We start from the raw sequence: 20,485 nt of genomic DNA on the forward strand, positions 1-20,485 counted from the left end.
AGAGGTCGACCGAATAATCAGAATGGCCGATTAATTAGGGCCGATTTCAAGTTGTTTTCATAACAATCGGAGATCTGTATTTTTGGACGGGGATTTTGCCATTTTTTTGTATACCTTTATTTAACTAGGCAAGTCAGTTAGGAACACATTCTATTTTCAATGATGGCCTAGGGACGAACGGTGGGTTAACTGCCTCGTTCAGGGGCAGAACAACAGATTTTCACCTTGTCAGTTTGGGTGAACCAATCTTGCAACCTTACAGTTAACTAGTCCAACGCAATAATGACCTGCCTCTTGTTGTACTCCACAAGGAGACTGCCTGTTACGCGAATACAGTAAGCCAAGGTAAGTTGCTAGTTAGCATTAAACTTATCTCATCAAAAACAATCAATCATAATCACAAGTTAACTACACATGGTTGATGATATTACTAGATATTATCTAGCGTGTCATGCATTGCGTATAATCTGACTGAACATACAAGTATCTAAGTATCTGACTGAGCGGTGGTAGGCAGAAGCAGGCACATAAACATTCATTCAAACAGCACTTTTGTGCGTTTTGCCAGCAGCTCTTCGTTGTGTGTCAAGCATTGCGCTGTTTATGACTTCAAGCATATCAACTCCCGAGATGAGGCTGGTGTGTTAGCGTGCGCTAATAGCATTTCAAACGTCACTCGCTCGCTCTGAGCCTTGGAGTGGTTGTTTCCCTTGCTCTGCATGGGTAACGCTGCTTCGAGGGTGGCTGTTGTCGTTGTGTTCCTGGTTCGAGCCCAAGGAGGAGCGAGGAAAGGGACGGAAGCTATACTGTTACACTGGCAATACTAAAGTGCCTATAAGAACATCCAATAGTCAAAGGCTAATGAAATACAAATGGTATAGAGAGAAATAGTCCTATAATTCCTACAACCTAAAACTTCTTATCTAGGAATATTGAAGACTCATGTTAAAAGGAACCACCAGCTTTCATATGTTCTCATGTTCTGAGCAAGGAACTTAAACGTTAGCTTTTGATACATTCTCCAACACTTTGTTTTTGCATTATTTAAACCAAATTGAACATGTTTCATTATTTATTTGAGGCTAAATTGATTTTATTGATGTATTATATTAAGTTAAAATAAGTGTTCATTCAGTATTGTTGTAATTGTCATTATTACAAATTAAAAATAAAAATAAAAAAAATCGGGCGATTAATCAGTATCGGCTTTTTTCGTCCTCCAATAATCGGTATCGGTGTTGAAAAATCATAATCGGTCGACCTCTAGATGAGACTACCACTAGAATGATGTAGTTAATGTAATACAAAGGGAGCGGTCAGTACTTGGCTCTGTGAAAAGCAGGCGGTGTCCCAAATGGCACCCTTTTTCCTAAATAATAATAATAGTCCCCATGGGCCCTGGTCAAAAGTAATGCACTACATAGGGAATAGGGTGCTATTTGGGACACAGCCTGCAATAAAAAGGCCCTTGCTTGAATCACACCCTTGACATTGAGGCAAGAGCGCCCATTGTCTGGAGTGGTTGAGAGAAAAAAAGAAAAAAAAGGTGCTGAAGTTCCAATCACACTGAAACACACACAACACCATAGCCTCAGCTGCGCTGGCTAGATCGAGAGACAGGGCATATGTAGAAAGCAAGAGAGAAGACCCGGAGAGAGGGAGGGAGAGAAAGTGAGATAAGACCGGTAGAGAAATAATAGAGCCAACAGGATATAAAGTGTGAAAAGGGGGCTTAGTCAAAACTCATCTGACTGAGCGACAGTGACCCCCCCCCCCCATCTCTTGTCTCCGCCTCTCTAGAACACATCCCCGTCATCACCCAGTCCCAGGCATTCAGCCTATATGTGCCCAAGGAGAGACCTTCCACCTCTTCTCCTATGAGCAGCACAGAAATAGAGGGCAGGGGAGGGGGAATGGGAGGGAGGGAACGAACAAGACAGAGAAATAGGTAAGGCGGACAGTCGTGAGACACAGACCGGTGTGCAATAACCAATCAGAACTGCAGTAGGCCTATATGCAAATAGACCTATATGCAAATATGGATTTGTGCCACTCGATTGAACTGGACTGTGTTAACAACATGAACAGATGTGCTTGTTTTGAGATCAAAGGAAGAACTACATGTAGCGAGTGCGCACATTGAATCATTTTACTCTTATATTCGCCAAAATACTTATTTTCCACGATAATTTGCAAATAAATTCATAAAAAATGATACAATGTGATTTTCTGGAGAAAAAAAATCTCATTTTGTCTGTCATAGTTGAAGTGTACCTATGATGACAATTACAGGCCTCTCATCTTTTTAAGTGGGAGAACTTGCACAATTGGTGGCTGACTAAATACTTTTTTGCCCCACTGTATGCGTGCACACACACTGATGCGTTTGCATACATGCATGTGCATCCCGCTTGCACACACTAACACAATCCCTCATATCCTCCTCTTACACACACACCAAAAAGGCATTGGAGAAGGGTGATGGGGTGGCTACAGGGAGAGGAGAGGAGGAGAAAGGGGGAAATCACAACAAATCCACGCCGCAATTCATCTGGGTGCCAAGTGGGTTGGGAACAGGGTCCATTTTCATTAGGCCCGGTAATAACGCCTTCGAGGGAAATCAGATTGGCTTTTAGCTGGTGGGGCCAGCCCATGATAGGTCACCAGCTGGTTCTGTGAATACAGGAAGCCAGTAATTGATGCATTTCTCTCCCACCACTCGCTGCCTGGCTCAGAGAGATGGAGTGGATGGAAGGGATTCAGACAATGCTGTGTGGACCATCCGTTTGAGTATCGGCAGAATTTAACTGCATCCTCCAAAAACACTTCACAAAACCCCAAACCCAATTAGTTATTGTCCAGAAAATGTGATCAGGCCAGTTTGTTTGAGCCAAATCGTCAACAAGACTACAGCACTATTCCACATAGTCAACAACAAGACTACAGCACTATTCCACATAGTCAGGTAGACAATGACCCTATTACACAGTCAACATTACTACAGCACATAGTCAACAGTCAAAAAGACCACAACTATTTTCCAGTCAACAAGAACACAACTAAGTCAAAGACTACAGCACTGTAGAATGTCTTCCTTAATTGACCCACCATAAACGTACCGGACATATACCAGGAGCTGTTGACTCATCCAGCTGTAACGCATAGAATTCAGGGGCTTTTATGCAAAGCAGTAATTGTTTCAAACCATCTCCTGCCATGTCACTGATGCGTAGTGAAACAGTATTGTTTGATAAAGGCATTGTGTGTACAAATTGTTATTTGTTCAAATGTTATGTTAAAATAGTCAAAGTCAAAGACTACAGCACTGTTCCATAGTCAACACAACAACATGTTTACACACGAATGCAAAGACTACACGACTATTCCAGTCAAAAACTAGACTACAGCATTATTCCAGAGTCATCAACTAGACCACAGCACTATTCCACAGTCAGTTAGACCACAACACTTTTCCACATTGTCAGCAAGACTACAATACTATTCCACATAGTCAACAAGACTACAACGACATTCTACATAATCAACATAATCAAGTGGTTCCCAAACTTTTTATCGTCCCGTACACCTTCAAACATTCAACCTCCAGCTGCGTACCCCCTCTAGCACCAGGGTCAGCGCACTCTCAAATGTTGTTTTTTGCCATCATTGTAAGCCTGCCACACACACACTATACAATACATTTAGTAAACATAAGAATGAGTGTGAGTTGTCACAACCCGGCTTGGGGGAAGTGACAAAAAGCTCTTATAGGACCAGGTCACAAATAATAATAATCAATCATTTTGCTTACATATAAAACCTTATTTGTTGAATTTAAATTTTTTGAATAACTCACCACAGGTTAATGAGAAGGGTGTGCTTGAAAGGATGCACATAACTCTGCAATGTTGGGTTGTATTGGAGAGTGTCAGTCTAAAATCATTTTCCACACACAGTCAGTGTTCATGCTAGTGAGGGTCGAGAGTCCACTCTCACATAGGTACGTGGTTGCAAAGGGCATCAGTGTCTTAACAGCGAGATTTGCCAAGGCAAGAAACTCTGAGCGCAGCCCTATCCAGAAATCTGGCAGTGGCTTCTGATTGAATTACATTTTCACAGAACCCCTTGTTGCAATTTCAATGAGGCGCTCTTGTTCAGATATCGATAAGTGGACTGGAGGGAGGGCATGAAAGGGATAACGAATCCAGCTGTTTGTGTTGTCTGTTTTGGGAAAGTGCCTGCGTAATTGCACACCCCCAGCTAACTCAGGTGCTTCGCTATATCACATTTGGCATTGTCCGTAAGCTTGAGTTCATTTGCACACAAAAAAATCATACAACAATGGAAAGACCTGTGAGTTGTCCTTGTTAATGCAGACAGAGAAGAGCTCCAACTTTTTAATAATAGCCGTAATTTTGTCCCGCACATTGAATATAGTTGGAGAGTCCCTGTAATCCTAGATTCAGATCATTCAGGCGAGAAAAAACAAAATCACCCAGATAGGCCAAGCGTGTGAGAAACTCGTCATCATGCAAGCGGTCAGACAAGTGAAAATTATGGTCAGTAAAGAAAACTTTAAGCTTGTCTCTCAATATTGTAAAAAAACGTTCAATACTTTGCCCCTTGATAATCAGCGCACTTCTGTATGTTGTAAAAGTGTTACATGCCCATATCATTGCAAAATGCAGAAAATACACGAGAGTTCAGGGGCCTTGCTTTAACAAAGTTAACCATTTTCACTGTAGTGTCCAAAACGTCTTTCAAGCTGTCAGGCTTTCCCTTGGCAGCAAGAGCCTCTCGGTGGATGATGCAGTATACACAAGTGGCATCGGGAGCAACTGCTTGCACGCACGTTACCACTACATTATGTCTCCGTCATGGCTTTTGTGCCATCAGTACAGAAACCAACGCATCTTGACCACTGATGTCACAATACTTTAAAATATCCTCTCATGTTGTCCTGGTTTCCAGTGGTTTGCAGAAGAGGATGTCTTCCTTAATTGACCCACCATAAACGTAACGGGCATATACCAGGAGCTGTGCCAGGCCCCCCACGTCTGTTGACTCATCCAGCTGTAACGCAAAGAATTCAGGGGCTTTTATGCAAAGCAGTAATTGTTTCAAACCATCTCCTGCCATGTCACTGATGCGTCGTGAAACAGTGTTGTTTGATGAAGGCATTGTCTGTATAGTTTTTTGGGCCTTTTCCCCGAGCGTCGTCCCAGCCTTATCCGCGGCAGCAGGAATAATTAAGTCCTCCACAATAGGATGTGGCTTGCATGTCCTAGCCACTCGGTAGCTCACCATATAAGACGCTTCTAGCCCCTTCTTATTAATGGTATCTGTTGCTTTTATATAGTCTTACTACTTGAAAGTAGTCTTTATTCTCCCTCAAAAAACTCCTATGGCTTATTTTTCAAATGGTCATGTTTCAGTTCTAAATGTCCGCGCAAGAGTGAAGGTTTCCCGCGACAGAGTAACGGTTAATGTGATTGGTTGTTAATTATTTGACTAGGCTTTGACTAGGCTACCTGTATTAAACATTGTGTTATTTCGAAGAACACTAGATGGCTTAATTTCATTTTTGGCAGTGAAACAAGGCTACTCAGGCGAGAGAGAGAAAACTCACCCAAATGTATAGCCCCTTTGGAAAATATAATTGCACTGTTTGAAAATATGCAGATTATTATTTTTAATAAAATTGTTATTTGTTAAAATGTGAATCACATTTTTATTTGGCGTACCCCCGACGGCATTGCGGGTACCCCTGTTTGGGAATACCTGAACTATGCAGCACTAGTCCATAGTCGTCGTCAACAACTAGATTACGGCACCAGTCCATAGTAGTCGTCAACAACGAGACTACGGCACTAGTCCATAGTCAACAACGAGAATACGGCACTAGTCCATAGTCGCCAACAACGAGACTACAGCACTAGTCCATAGTCGCCAACAACGAGACTACGGCACTAGTCCATAGTCGTCAACAACGAGACTACGGCACTAGTCCATAGTCGTCAACAACGAGACTACGGCACTAGTCCATAGTCATCAACAACGAGACTACGGCACTAGTCCATAGTCGTCAACAACGAGACTACAGCACTAGTACATAGTCGTCAACAACGAGACTACAGCACTAGTCCATAGTCGCCAACAACGAGACTACAGCGCTAGTCCATAGTCGTCAACGAGACTACAGCACTAGTCCATAGTCGTCAACAACGAGACTACAGCGCTAGTCCAGTCGTCAACTAGACTACAGCACTAGTCCATAGTCGTCAACTAGACTACAACACCTTTCCGCATAATCAACAAGACAATAACACTATTACAGTCAACAGTACTACAACACTACTCCATAGTCAACAAGACTACAACACTATCCCACAGTCAACTAGACAATAACACTATCCCACAGTCAACAGTACTACAACACTAATCAGTCAGACTACAGCACTATTCCAGAGTCAACAAGACTACAACAATATTCCAGATAATCAACAAGACTAGAGCCCTATTCCAGATTCAAAAACATTACAATACCATTCCACATAGTCGACAACAAGATACATACATCCATATTCCATATTCAATAAGACTATAGCCCTATTCCACATAGTCAACAACAAGACTACAGGACTATTCCATATACTCAACTAGACTAGGGATGGGCATAAATAATAGAGTACTGGAACGGATGTCAAAGCCCTTATCTTTAACCAGAGATGGAAATGTTGTCTTGAAAACAACATTAATTTGCTTTGACTTCAGTGTTCCATTTGTACATGTGCATATGCAGGGCGACAAATAAACCAAGACAAGCGTCACACAGTTCTACCTAAATCCCCTCAGTGTTTCACTCACTTGTGTTCCGACCGCTCCCTCTACACAAGCTGAAGCTGTGCTGAGTGCGCTCACAAACTCCTGTTAGACCTACATAAATAAATGCCTATCTGATGGGATACACAAACCAAATTCCTTGCCAAATGATCACAGTTTTATCAGAAATTCTAAATGGACTGGTTGACTAAAGGGAATTGCGTTCCAAGCCCTGCCGTTTTGGAATAACTGTGTCCCGTCTATTTTTTGCTTAGGCTAATTTGCGAACTGCTAGTGCCATTTAGTCTATAACCACCCTAAACATAGACAGTGAAAATTTGTAAAAATACAGTTGAAGTCGGAAGATCACATACACCTTAGCCAACTACATTTAAACTCAGTTTTTCCACAATTCCTGACATTTAAACAGAGTAAAAATCCCCCCTCTTAGGTCAGTTAAGATGACCACTTTTTTTTAAAGTGTGAAATGTCAGAATAATAGTAGAGAGAATGATTTATTTCAGCTTTTATTTCTTTCATCACATTCCCAGTGGGTCAGAAGTTTACATACACTCAATTTGTATTTGGTAGCATTGCCTTCAAATGGCTTAACTTGGGTCAAATGTTTCGGGTAGCCTTCCACAAGCTTCCCACAACAAGTGGGGTGAATTTTGTCCCATTCCTCCTGACAAAGCTGGTGTAACCGAGTCAGGTTTTCTAGGCCTCCTTGCTCCCACACACCTTTCAGTTCTGCCCACAAATGCTCTATAGGATTGAGGTCAGGACTTTGTGATGGCCACTCCAATACCTTGACTTTGATGTCCTGAAACCATTTTGCCACAACTTTGGAAGTATGCTTGGGGTAATTGTCCATTTGGAAGACCCATTTGCGACCAAGCTTTAACGTCTCTAGGATAGGGGGCAGCATTTGAAATTTTGGATGAAAAGCATGCCCAAATTCAACTGTCATCTTCTGGGGATGAGTAGCAAAGATATGCATATTATTAGTAGATTTGGATAGAAAACACTCTGAAGTTTCTAAAGCTGTTTGAATCATGTCTGTGAGTATAACAGAACTTATGTAGCAGGCTAAACCCAGAGGACAAACTATTTTTTATTTGAGGTCACTCTTTTCAATGGTTTATCATTGGGAATCCAGATTTCTAAGGGACTTGGCTTGCTGTTCCTACTGCTTCCATTGGATGTCACCAGTCTCTGGAAATTGCTTGAGGTTTTTCCTTTGTGTAATGAAGAAGTAGCCCTGTTCAAAACGAGGGTCACTTAATGTGTACTCTTTGATAGAGGCGCATGACCAGAAATATAGCGTCAGTTTATTTTCTTCCTGTATTGAAAACAGATCATCCCGTCTTCAATTTTATCGATTATTTACTTTAAAAAATACCTACAGTTTTATTACAAAAGTAGTTTGAAATGTTTTGGCAAAGTTTACAGGTAACTTTTGAGATATTTTCTAGTCACGTTGCGCAAGTTGGAACCAATGTTTTTCTGGATAAAACGCGCAAAATAAATTGACATTTTGGATAAATATGGATGGAATTAATCGAGCAAAAGGACCATTTGTGATGTTTATGGGACATATTGGAGTGCCAACAGAAGAAGTTCATCAAAGGTAAGGCATGATTTATATTTAATTTGGTATCTTACATGTGATTTCATAAAAGTTCGATTTTTATAGGAATTTATTTGAATTTGGCGCTCTGCATTTTCTCTGGCTTTTGGCCGAGGGGACGCTACCATCCCACATATCCCAGAGAGGTTAACTTCCTGACTGATGTCTTGAGATGTTGCTTCAATATATCCACAATTTTTCTGCCTCATGATGGCATCTATTTTGTGAAGTGCACCAGTCCCTCCTGCAGCAAAGCACCCCCACAACATGATGCTGCCACCCCCGTGCTTCACGGTTGGGATGGTTTTCTTCGGCTTGCGAGCGTCCCCCTTTTTCCTCCAAACATAACGATGGTCATTATGGCCAAACAGTTATATTTTTGTTTCATCAGACAAGAGGACATTTCTCCAAAAAGTACAATCTTTGTCCCCATGTGCAGTTGCAAACTGTATTCTGGCTTTTTTATGGCGGTTTTGGAGCAGCGGCTTCTTCCTTGCTGAGCGGCCTTTCAGAATATGTCGATATAGGACTCGTTTTACTGTGGATATAGATACTTTTGTACCCGTTTCCTTCAGCATCTTCATAAGGTCCTTTGCGGTTGTTCTGGGATTGATTTGCACCGTTCGCACAAAAGTACGTTCATCTCTAGGAGACAGAACGCGGCACCTTCCTGAGCGGTGTGAAGGCTGAGTCACATGGTGTTGCATACTATTGTTTGTACAGATGAACATGGTACCTTCAGGCGTTTGGAAATTGCTCCCAAGGATGAACCAGACTTGTTCATATTTTTTCTGAGGTCTTGGCTGATTTATTTTGATTTTCTCATGATGTCAAGCAAATAGGCACAGAGTTTGAAGGTAGACCTTGAAATACATCCACAGGTGCACCTCCAATTGACTCAAATGCTGTCAATTAGCCTATCAAAAGCTTCTAAAGCCATGACATAATTTTCTGGAATTTGCCAAGCTGTTTAAAGGTACAGTCAACTTAGTGTATTTAAACTTCTGACCCACTGGAATTGTGATACAGTGATACAAATAATCTGTCTGTAAACAGTTGTTGGAAAAATGATGTGTGTCATGCACAAAGTAGACGTCCTAACCAACTTGCCAAGACTATAGTTTGTTAACAAGACATTTTTGGAGTGGTTGAAAAACTAGTTTTAATGACTCCAACCTAAGTGTATGTAAACTACCGACTTCAACTGTAGGTAAATGACAGCTGTACAGAGCTGTGTGTTTCTTACCCATAGTGGGTTCTGGTTCTGGTTCTGTGGATTCCTGGATGGGGCTGGCCGGGGTTTCCACCATGTCGCTCTCCACCTGCTTACAGACGGTGCAGATGTAGTCGGCCTGTGGGTGGAGGTCCAAGTTGCCCCCTGCCTGCATCTCACACTCACCATGAAGCCACCTGAGAGAGAACCACCAAACACAATTAAATAAACAAACAGCTTTACTTTACTGCCACCTGACATGACTAAGATGACGCAAGAAATACTTATGACTGGAACGTACCACAATCACATGCTTCATCATAACAGTGAAGATTTAATTTTCATACATGTGAAGCTGGTTTTCAACTCAGTAAGTCATTCCTTACACCAGGAATAGTTATTTGACATCCACCCCAAAGCATTAAGCATGAAACAACATTCTAGCCAGGAAGGTTAGGCAGTAATCAGTCAGTAAGCCTTCATGGCAGGGACTCTAAGCCTGTGGTTTGTGGGTTTGCTCTCCCAGCTGCGTTTCCCAGTCGCTCACTCTCCTCCACTCTTCCTGCCTTTATTGCCCCCCACCCACCCCTGCTTACTCTGCCTTGCTCCCCCCCTCGCTTCCTCTGCAATGCTCTCTCCACCAGTCTCTTCCCCCCCCCCCTCTACCCCCACCCTACTCTTCCCTGTCACCCTGATGCAGGTGTGTTCCAGTGGGGTGCCTGCAGCCTGACTTGTCTCCTGTTCAATTTTCTCTCTGGCTCTCCCTGTCTGCAGTAATTACATTTCTGCGCAGGCACCTTGGCCTGGCAGCCGGCTGTGTCGAGAGGGCCCCCCACGTGAGTGTCCGCAGTCGGCAGAGGGTCATTATGGGGAATTGTGCTTCTCCAGCGACCACTGGCGTACTTACTATTAGGCAGAAGAGGCAATTGCTGAAGGCCTCACATCAAGGGGCCTCATGAGCTGGGCATTAACAAAATGTTCTCAGCTTGGCTCATTCCAGGGTTTTTCTTTATATATTTTCTGCATTGTAGAATAATAGTGAAGACATAACTATGAAATAACACATATGGAATCATGTAGTAACAAAAAAGTGTTAAACAAATAAAAACATTTTTTGAGATTCTTCAATGTTGCCACCCTTTGCCTTGATGACAGATTTTCATTCTCTCAACCAGCTTTATGAGGTTGTGCTGTGAAAAGGTAGGGGTGGTATACAGAAGATAGCCCTATTTGGTAAAAGATCAAGTCCATATTATGTTAAGAACAGCTCAAATAAGCAAAGAGAAAAGACAGTCTATCATTATTTTAAAACATGAAGTTCAGTCAATACGGATCATTTCAAGAACATTGAAAGTTTCTTAAAGTGCAGTCTCTAAAACCATCAAGCGCTATGATGAAACTGGCTCTCATGACGAGCGCCACAGGAAAGGAAGACCTCTGCCGCAGAGAATAAGTTCATTAGAGTTAACTGCACATCAGATTGCAGCCCAAATAAATGCGTCACGGAGTTCAAGTAACAGACACCTCTCAACATCAACTGTTCAGACGCTGCGTGAATCAGGCCTTCTTGGTTGAATTGCTGCAAAGAAACCACTACTAAAGGATACCAATAAGACTTGCTTGGGCCAAGAAACATGAGCAATGGATATTAGACAAGTGGAAATCTGTCCAAATGAGATTTCTGGTTCCAACCGCTGTGTCTTTGTGAGACACAGAGTACGTGAACAGAGGAACTCCGCATGTGTGGTTCCCACCGTGAAGCATGGAGGTGGTGGTGTGATTGTGTGGGGGTGCTCTGCTGGTGACACGGTCAGTGACTTATTTAGAATTCAAGGCCCAATTAACCAGCATGGCTACCACAGCATTCTGCAGCGACACGCCAACCCCTCTGGATTGCGCTTAGTGGGACTATCATTTGTTTTTCAAAAGGACAATGACCCAAAACAAACCTCCAGGCTATGTAAGAGCTATTTGACCAAGGAGAGTGATAGAGTGCTGCATCAGATGACCTCGCCTCTACAATCACCCAACCTCAACCCAATTGAGATGGTTTGGGATGAGTTGCAAAGCTGTCATCAAGGCAAAGGGTGGCTAATTTGAAGCATCTCAAATATATTTTGGCAGCAGTGAACTGAAAGGAAAGGCGGCCAAAGGAGTATGACCCTCCAGCATGACAATGTCACCAGCCATACTGCTCGTTCTGTGCGTGATTTCCAGCAAGACAGGAATGTCAGTGTTCTGCCATGGCCAGCGAAGAGCCCGAATCTCAATCCCATTGAGCATGTCTGGGACCTGTTGGATCGGAGGGTGAGGGCTAGGGCCATTCCCCCCAGAAATGTCTGGGAACTTGCAGATGCCTTGGTGGAAGAGTGGGGTAACATCTCACAGCAAGAACTGTCACATCTAGTGCAGTCCATGAGGAGGAGATGCCACACCAGATACGGACTGTTACTTTTGATTTTGACTCCCCCTTTGTTCAAGGAAACATTATTCAATTTCTGTAAGTCACATGTCTGTGGAAGTTGTTCAGTTTATGTCTGTTGTTGAATCTTATGTTCATACAAATATTTACAAATGTTAAGTTTGCTGAAAATAAACGCAGTTGACAGTGAGGACGTTTCTTTTTTTGCTGAGTAAAAAAATAAATATATATATATATAAATAATAGTACCAGTCAAAAGTTTGGACACACTGTGAGCCCCACTCAGCAATGTGAGTATGCTTAGAAGTACATATGAGGGGCCTCAGAGGATGGCCATTACAGCCCTCCTCGGGAGCTGAGTTGTGTTCAAATACTCATACTAACCACACTAATCAGTCTATTTGTGATGTAAATTGAGTAGTATGATTATTGGTCATAGTATGGATATAGTTAGTATGCCAAAAGTTCCCGGATGTCAAACTAAATTTGCTAAAATATGAAGTATAGACGCAGAGGACACTATTTACGTAATTTAGGGCCCATAATGCAATTCAGGAAATGGGTATGGCTTCACATCGTTTCCAGATTTAAAAAATATTCCAGAAATATGCAGTCGAAGTACCACGAGAGCAGATATAAATTCATTGCTTTAACTAATTATGACAAATGTTAAGAAAATGTTGAGCAATGAAATAAATTACTTAAAATAAGTTACCCAACACGTCCTCTTGGCTGACAATTTGTTGTAGTAGTGTAGTTGGCTACTTACATCAAACTTGCCAGTATATTAACTATAGGCTAACTAACTACCCAACGTTTATTGACTTGATTATTCCTGTCATTCTTATCTGGTGTAGTCGTTGTGTGTTCTCAACGGACATTCGGGTGCTTTCGTAAATTCTCTCTGGCTATCTACTACGATTTCAGAGGACTCTCCTCTGAGTGTACCAGAGCGCAGAATAATGAATTTACGAGCATTCAACACCCGTTGAATATAGCCGGTGTAAAAAAAAAAGCGTAATTAAGTGTTGCCAACAGCAGTTAGTCACCAACGCTCTGGATAACATGAAAACTGCCTAACCAGCTCTGCTAGGGCGAGGAAAATGGTCAGAGTGGTCTCATTTGTGTCTGTAAGTAGCTAGCAAGCTAGCCAACGTTAGCTTGGGTGCCAACGGCGGCGTTGTAAGGTCAGAACGCTCAAATCAACCCTACTCCTCGGCCCGAGCGTCCAGTGTGCGCTCCGATGGTGAAACACTTAGAATGTACGAACGGACAATCTGACAATGCTCTGAATTTACGAACGCACTCTGGCACTCCAGATTGAATTTAAGAACACAACCAAAGTCGTAAAAGGTCTAACTAGAAATTTGTTATGCTAAATATCTAACAAGAGGTTGCATAGCAAAAGCATCAACTTCCAGTAGACACACGAAGAGCTAGTACGCTCAACTGAAAGCATACACACCTGTTGTCCCAGGTCTAAATCAGTTCCAGATTAGAGGATAACAATTAAAAAATAAAGTGGAACTGGCTTCGAGGTCCAGACTTGAGTTTGAAGGGGCTAGCGGTTGATTTGGGTTTGCGCCGGCTATTTACTTCCCTGGATGCCAGGAAGTGTCCTCTACGGTGAACGATATGCCTGACCCTCAAGCAACTTTTTATTTAAATTTTTTTTATTTTAACTTTATTTAACCAGGTAGGCAAGTTGAGAACAAGTTCTCATTTACAATTGCGACCTGGCCAAGATAAAGCAAAGCAGTTCGACAGATACGACACAGAGTTACACATGGAGTAAAACAAACATACAGTCAATAATACAGTATAAACAAGTCTATATACAATGTGAGCAAATGAGGTGAGAAGGGAGGTAAAGGCAAAAAAGGCCATGGTGGCAAAGTAAATACAATATAGCAAGTAAAACACTGGAATGGTAGTTTTGCAATGGAAGAATGTGCAAAGTAGAAATAAAAATAATGGGGTGCAAAGGAGCAAAATTAATTAATTATTTAAATACAGTTGGGAAAGAGGTAGTTGTTTGGGCTAAATTATAGGTGGGCTATGTACAGGTGCAGTAATCTGTGAGCTGCTCTGACAGTTGGTGCTTAAAGCTAGTGAGGGAGATAAGTGTTTCCAGTTTCAGAGATTTTTGTAGTTCGTTCCAGTCATTGGCAGCAGAGAACTGAAAGGAGAGGCGGCCAAAGAAAGAATTGGTTTTGGGGGTGACTAGAGAGATATACCTGCTGGAGCATGTGCTACGGGTGGGAGATGCTATGGTGACCAGCGAGCTGAGATAAGGGGGGACTTTACCTAGCAGGGTCTTGTAGATGACATGGAGCCAGTGGGTTTGGCGACGAGTATGAAGCGAGGGCCAGCCAACGAGAGCGTACAGGTCGCAATGGTGGGTAGTATATGGGGCTTTGGTGACAAAACGGATTGCACTGTGATAGACTGCATCCAATTTGTTGAGTAGGGTATTGGAGGCTATTTTGTAAATGACATCGCCAAAGTCGAGGATTGGTAGGATGGTCATTTTTACAAGGGTATGTTTGGCAGCATGAGTGAAGACTTGCTGGACCTTGGATAAACCAATCCAGTCGCCATAGTGGTCTTTACGTTCCCGACCCCTCATCACAAAGGCATCACTATGCCGCCAACTGCATGAGCTCTGGATTGCCGTAACGACCTTCTAGTGGTCACCGGGGGCAACAATCGCTCTGTTGTGAAAAACCTTAGCTCTCGGCAGAGCTGCCAGATCCAGCTCAGTGATTGGTTAATAATAGTAGTTGGTATAGAGGCTCACGTAGCCAGTAAACTAACGATTAATTGTTTTAAGTGACCGAGATTGGCTGGAGCGCTGGGCCAGTTGGTGAACTGGAGATTACCTTTGGTATTGACCATTTGTAAGCTGTGAAACAAAGTTTTCCGATCTGTAAAGCTTGTGAACCAATTCAGTTATAATCCATCTGAGATATTAACTCTTTGGCGGTGTGACAGTCTCCAGCTGTAAACCACATTATAATCCAATTCATTATATGACGCCGACAGCGGGGTGTCAATCCACATCGTTAGTCAATAAATAGCTTAATCACACGTAACGAGACCACATGTGGCAGATACAGTACACACCACTGACTAGGGATGGGTATTTCAAATCATTTCACTATTCAAATAATATATCATTACATGTTTTCGGATATCCGGATAGTCGAAATACATGTATATAAAAACTTAGGCTTAAACTTGGGAACTGGCATGCTGCCCAGCATGCACGACTTGGGTGGGGCTTGCTTGCAACTCAATGGCCAACAATAACAACAAACATGAGAAACCCGTGTAGACTATGATATGTCTTTTAATGGGGGCGCACGTCATAATTACAGTTTAATTGAATTAAGAATTCCAGATGTCATGGTAGATCCTTGTGTGTAGCAATGTCAAAGATAATTACATTTAGACAAAGCCTTTTCATTGTTAATATAGGCCTATGATTTATTTTCTTTGAAAATGAATACTCTTGCAAATATTTCAATATTAACATGTGTTCCGGATATTCAAATAACCGTGCCCATCCCTACCACAGATTGATACATATAAGCCTGGTCCCAGATTTGTGCTGTAGGACCCCTCATGTCATAACATGACAATGACCACAGCTTCTTACAGATTTGGGAACAGGCTAGTCACATACTAAATAAATATTGTAGCTCTACTGTGTATCAGCTCATTGTCTTGCACGGCATCCATCAGCAGTGTGGGGGACCATAACATAATCAACATTATAAACTGGGTGGTTCAAGCCCTGAATGCTGATTGGTTGACAGCCGTGGTAAATCAGACCGTATACCACAGGTATTACAAAACATTTATTGTTATTGCTCTAATTACGTTAACCAGTATATAATAGCAATAAGGTACCTTGGGGGTTTGTGGTATACGGCCAATATACCACTGCGAAGGACTGTATCCAGCCACTCTGCGTTGCGTTGCAAGTAAGAACAGCCCTTCGCAGTAGTGTATTGGCCATATACCACACCCCCTCGTGCCTTATTGCTTAAGTAACTACGGCTACAGAATGAGGCACGGCATCCATCAGCAGTGCGGGGGACCATAACATGCAGTGCATTCAGGAAGTATTCAGACACCCGACTTTTTGAAAATTGGAATAACGCTGTAACCTAACAAAATGTGGACGTCAAGGGGTCTGAATACATTCCAAATTTACTGTAAATCGACAGTAAACACGGTGACAGAATGAGGCATACCTCTTGCACGTGTGGCAGGTGAGGAGGTGGTCCTTAGGGGCATCCCCGCAGCCCTGGTCCCTCACACACAGTGTGCATGGCAGGGCGGGGGCGGGCTCCTCTGGTTGCCCGTGGCAACCCTCGCACAGTGTGATATTGTGGGCCCACTGGCCCGCCTGCCTGACCCCACACAAAGAACACACCCGACAGTTCTGGAGAGAGAGGGTAGGACAGAGACATGACACAGTTACACACTACATACGGATTCATTGTATTACAGAACAATTCAATATTTAGATTTCCATGTTCAACAACCAAGAGTTTAGAGTGACAAAACTACAACATGCGAAAATACATTTGAAAATAACATTTCAACAACACCCAGAGGCTACAGAATGCTTAGCTACATGGCAGCAGATTGTCCACACATACCATAGAAAGTAGTGTGTTTATTTCTGCCAACCTCCTTCAAACTTTTGCCAACTGACCTCACATTGTTATGATGCATGAAACTGTTCTATTAGAGTGTTGGTTGAAAATGTCCAAACAGAGGATTAAACTGGTTGCCATTTATAATTTGTAATGTCAGTCATTAAAACTGTTTTTTTTTTTTTACATATTTATGACAGCCATTTCAAACACATGATCACTGTATTGGATTACGCAATGATAATAATGAACATACATTTCCCCAACTTCCTTTGCAATGAGCCTATAGCCTATTACATTACACCTTCAAAAGTACCACTTCAGGCTCATTGATGAGCGTTCGAAAGGATCAGCGGAATTCCGAGATTTCAGGGGTGAGGAGGAACAAGCTCATTCTAAAGCTTCTCTGCACAACCCCCAAACCTACCACACACACACACCCTTCCCTTCTAAAGTCCACTGGCCTATTAGTGACAAACCACCCCTATGGCTTGGCTCCAGTGGCCAGCTCATGTCCAACAGCGGGGGGGAGAGAATTGGTGAATACTATCGCTGTTGGTCAGGCCCTGCCTGTAGGGCCAGGGGAAGAAAGGAAGGAGGTAGAGATAGTCACCCAATGTCTATTTTGGAGAAAATGAGTGCCTGACTGGGATTCTGGAGGAGATGGGGATAAGATGGGGGAGAGGAGTTGTGTGTGTGTGTGTGTGTGTGTGTGTGTGTGCGCGCGCGTGTGTGTGTGTGTGTGTTAGCAGGCCTCGGATAGCTACATTTGTCTTGGCAGTACAGTGTGCTGTAACCATGAGACAGACAGGGATTAATAGCAGACAGAGGCAGAGAAAAAGAGAGAGACGGAGAGAGAGAGAGAAAGAGGTAGAGCTGATGGCCAGCTGATGATCAGAGGAATGGGATCAGAGAGGTATCTCTATTAGAGATCGACAGATTAATCGGAATGGCCGATTAATTAGGGCAGATTTCAAATTCATAGCAATCGGAAATCGGTATTAAAAATAATAATAATAATAATCCTTTATTTAACTTGGCAAGTCAGTTAGGAACACATTCTTATTTTCAATGACGGCCTAGGAACGGTGGCAGAATAACTGCCTTGTTCAGGGGCAGAACGACAGATTTTCACCGTGTCAGCTCAGGGGATCCAATCTTGCAACCATACAGTTAACTAGTCCAACGCTCTAACCATTGCACTCCACGATCATAATCACTAGTTATAACTACTAATCCAGTTTAACAGGCAATATTAACTAGGTGAAATTGTGTCATTTCAAGGTATATGCAACAGTTTGGGCTAACTGGCGCATTGCCAACTAATTTGCCAACATTTTACGTAATTATGACATAACATTGAAGGTTGTGCAATGTAACAAGAATATTTAGACTTAGGGATGCCACCTGTTAGATAAAATACCCGAACGGTTCCGTATTTCACTGAAATAATAAACATTTTGTTTCTGAAATGATAGTTTCCGGATTCGACCATATTAATGAACAAAGGCTCGCATTTCTGTGTGTTATTATATCTGACTGAGCAGCAGCAGGCCCGTAATCATTCATTCAAACACCACTTTCGTGCGTTTTGCCAGCAGCTCTTTGCAAGCACAGCGCTGTTTATGACTTCAAGCCTATCAGCTGGTGTAACCAATGTGAAATGGCTAGCTAGTTAGCTGGGTGTGCGCTAATACCTTTTCCAACATCACGCGCTTTTAGATTTGGAGTAGTTATTCCTCTTGCGCTGCAAGGGCCGCGGCTTTTGTGGAGCGATGGGTAACGCTGCTTCGAGTGTGGCTGTTGTCGTTGTGTTCCTGGTTCAAGCCCAGGTAGGGGCGAGGAGAGGGACGGAAGCTATACTGTTACACTGGCAATACTATAGTGCCTATAAGAACATCCAATAGTCAAAGGTATATGAAATACAAATGGTATAGAGAGAAATAGTCCTATAAATACTATATTAACTAAAACCTAAAACCTCTTACCTTGTAATATTGAAGTCTCATGTTAAAAGGAACCACCAACTTTCATATGTTCTCATGTTCTGAGCAAGGAACTTAAACGTTAGCTTTTGATACATGGCACATATTTTACATGGCACACATTTTTACATGGCCCATATTGCATATTGGCACATATTACTTTCTTCTCCAACACCTTGTTTTTGCATTATTTAAACCAAATTGAACATGTTTCATTATTTATTTGAGGCTAAATTGATTTTATTTATGCATTATATTAAGTTAAAATACGTGTTCATTCGGTATTGTTGTAATTGTCATTATTACAAATAAATAAATAAAAATCGTCCGATTAATCGGTTTCAGCTTTTTTGGTCCTCCAATAATCGGTATCGGTGTTGAAAAATCCTAATCGGTCGACCTCTAATCTCTATCCATCCTCTGCCATTCTCTTCATCCCGCCAGTGTTTCACCCTTCCTTTCCACTCGAACCCTCCGTTTTGCAACACTTTTACTCATCCCTCCATCTGTCCCCCAACTTTCACCCCTCAATTTATCCTCACCTCGTCATGTCACTCCTTCATCCCCTATCACAGTCTCTTCTCACCCCTGTGCGTATGGGTGCTGGCAAGGTGAAGGGGCGGATGTGAAATGGATTAGCTCAGATTACATCTCAATCTCCTGCCTCCACAGACAGTGAGACTTGTAAATTCACCCCAGTACGGATGTCAATGAGAATGGTGGGTTTCAATTGGCAGTATCTTATAAGGGTCCAAATGACCATGGATGTCTATGGACCTAAGGCGATGCCTTTACAGTGAAATGAGGCAGCATTCTTCCAATCAAATTTTAAAGGGAAAATCCACTCAATCTATATTTTTGTATTTTTTCCATTAGCCCACTGCTAATACAGTCGCAAAATGTTTTGCATCATCATGATGTGGCCGGTGATACTTTGCTTCTTGAAAATCCAATAACTTGAAACCGTGACTGCTGACATGCAAAGCATTTTGGGACTGTGTCAACAGTGGACTAATAAAAATATATATAAAATGCCAAGAGTGTGCAAAGCTGTCATCAAGGCAAAGGGTGGCTACTTTGAAGAATCTCAAATATATTTTGATTTGTTTAACACGTTATTTCATAGTTGTGATGTCTTCACTATTATTCTACAATGTAGAAAATAGTAAAAAATTAAGAAAAACCTTGGAATGAGTAGGTGTGTTCAAACTTTTAACTGGTACTGTATATATTTTTATGACAATTATTTATCTTGAATGGATTTTCCCTTTAAAATGGTGCAACATGATGAATCTCTGCTCCAATAAAATGTGGAAACAAAACAGCAGCATTGCGGGTCCTGGGAAGACATTTTGGACTTCTCCCCTTTGTACCACACAGTAACTAAGTAAAATGGGTGAATGAAAACAAACATTTTGGTTTGAAAGATAAAAGATTGAAGCAAAGAAATCCTCACAAGTCCCGAGTCTTCCAGGATGTAATAAGAAATACTGTTCCCCTTTACAGTACGGTAAAAAGGTTGGGGGCCATCTCAGCTTATGGCACTCTACTCTTATGTATCTACAGTTTTTTCCTCCCTCCATTTTAGCAACCACACTAAGCCCAGAATCTCCCTTTTATGACTTAATACAGAGCTCAATAGCAGAGATGAAAGCTTGGGTGCTTGCGTGCCCCCACTGCAACCCACAGCAAAGCCGGAGGAAACAAACTTTACTGCCCATGTTTGAGGTTTGTATCTCCCCC

The 20,485-nt window shown here is 42.2% G+C and overlaps 1 protein-coding gene across 1 annotated transcript in view; it reads right to left on the minus strand.

Annotated features, from left to right (window-relative positions):
* Positions 1–20,485, minus strand: part of LOC109900157 (histone-lysine N-methyltransferase 2C) — a 104,062-nt gene that overhangs the window by 13,883 nt on the left and 69,694 nt on the right. The window contains exons 10-11 of the mRNA XM_031835020.1: positions 16,350–16,540; positions 9,699–9,862 (exon numbers count right to left, since the gene is read on the minus strand). Of these exons, the coding sequence (XP_031690880.1) occupies positions 9,699–9,862; positions 16,350–16,540 (355 nt within the window). The remainder of the gene's footprint in view (positions 1–9,698; positions 9,863–16,349; positions 16,541–20,485) is intronic.

Source organism: Oncorhynchus kisutch, linkage group LG11, assembly GCF_002021735.2.
Source record: "Oncorhynchus kisutch isolate 150728-3 linkage group LG11, Okis_V2, whole genome shotgun sequence".
NCBI lineage: Eukaryota > Metazoa > Chordata > Actinopteri > Salmoniformes > Salmonidae > Oncorhynchus > Oncorhynchus kisutch.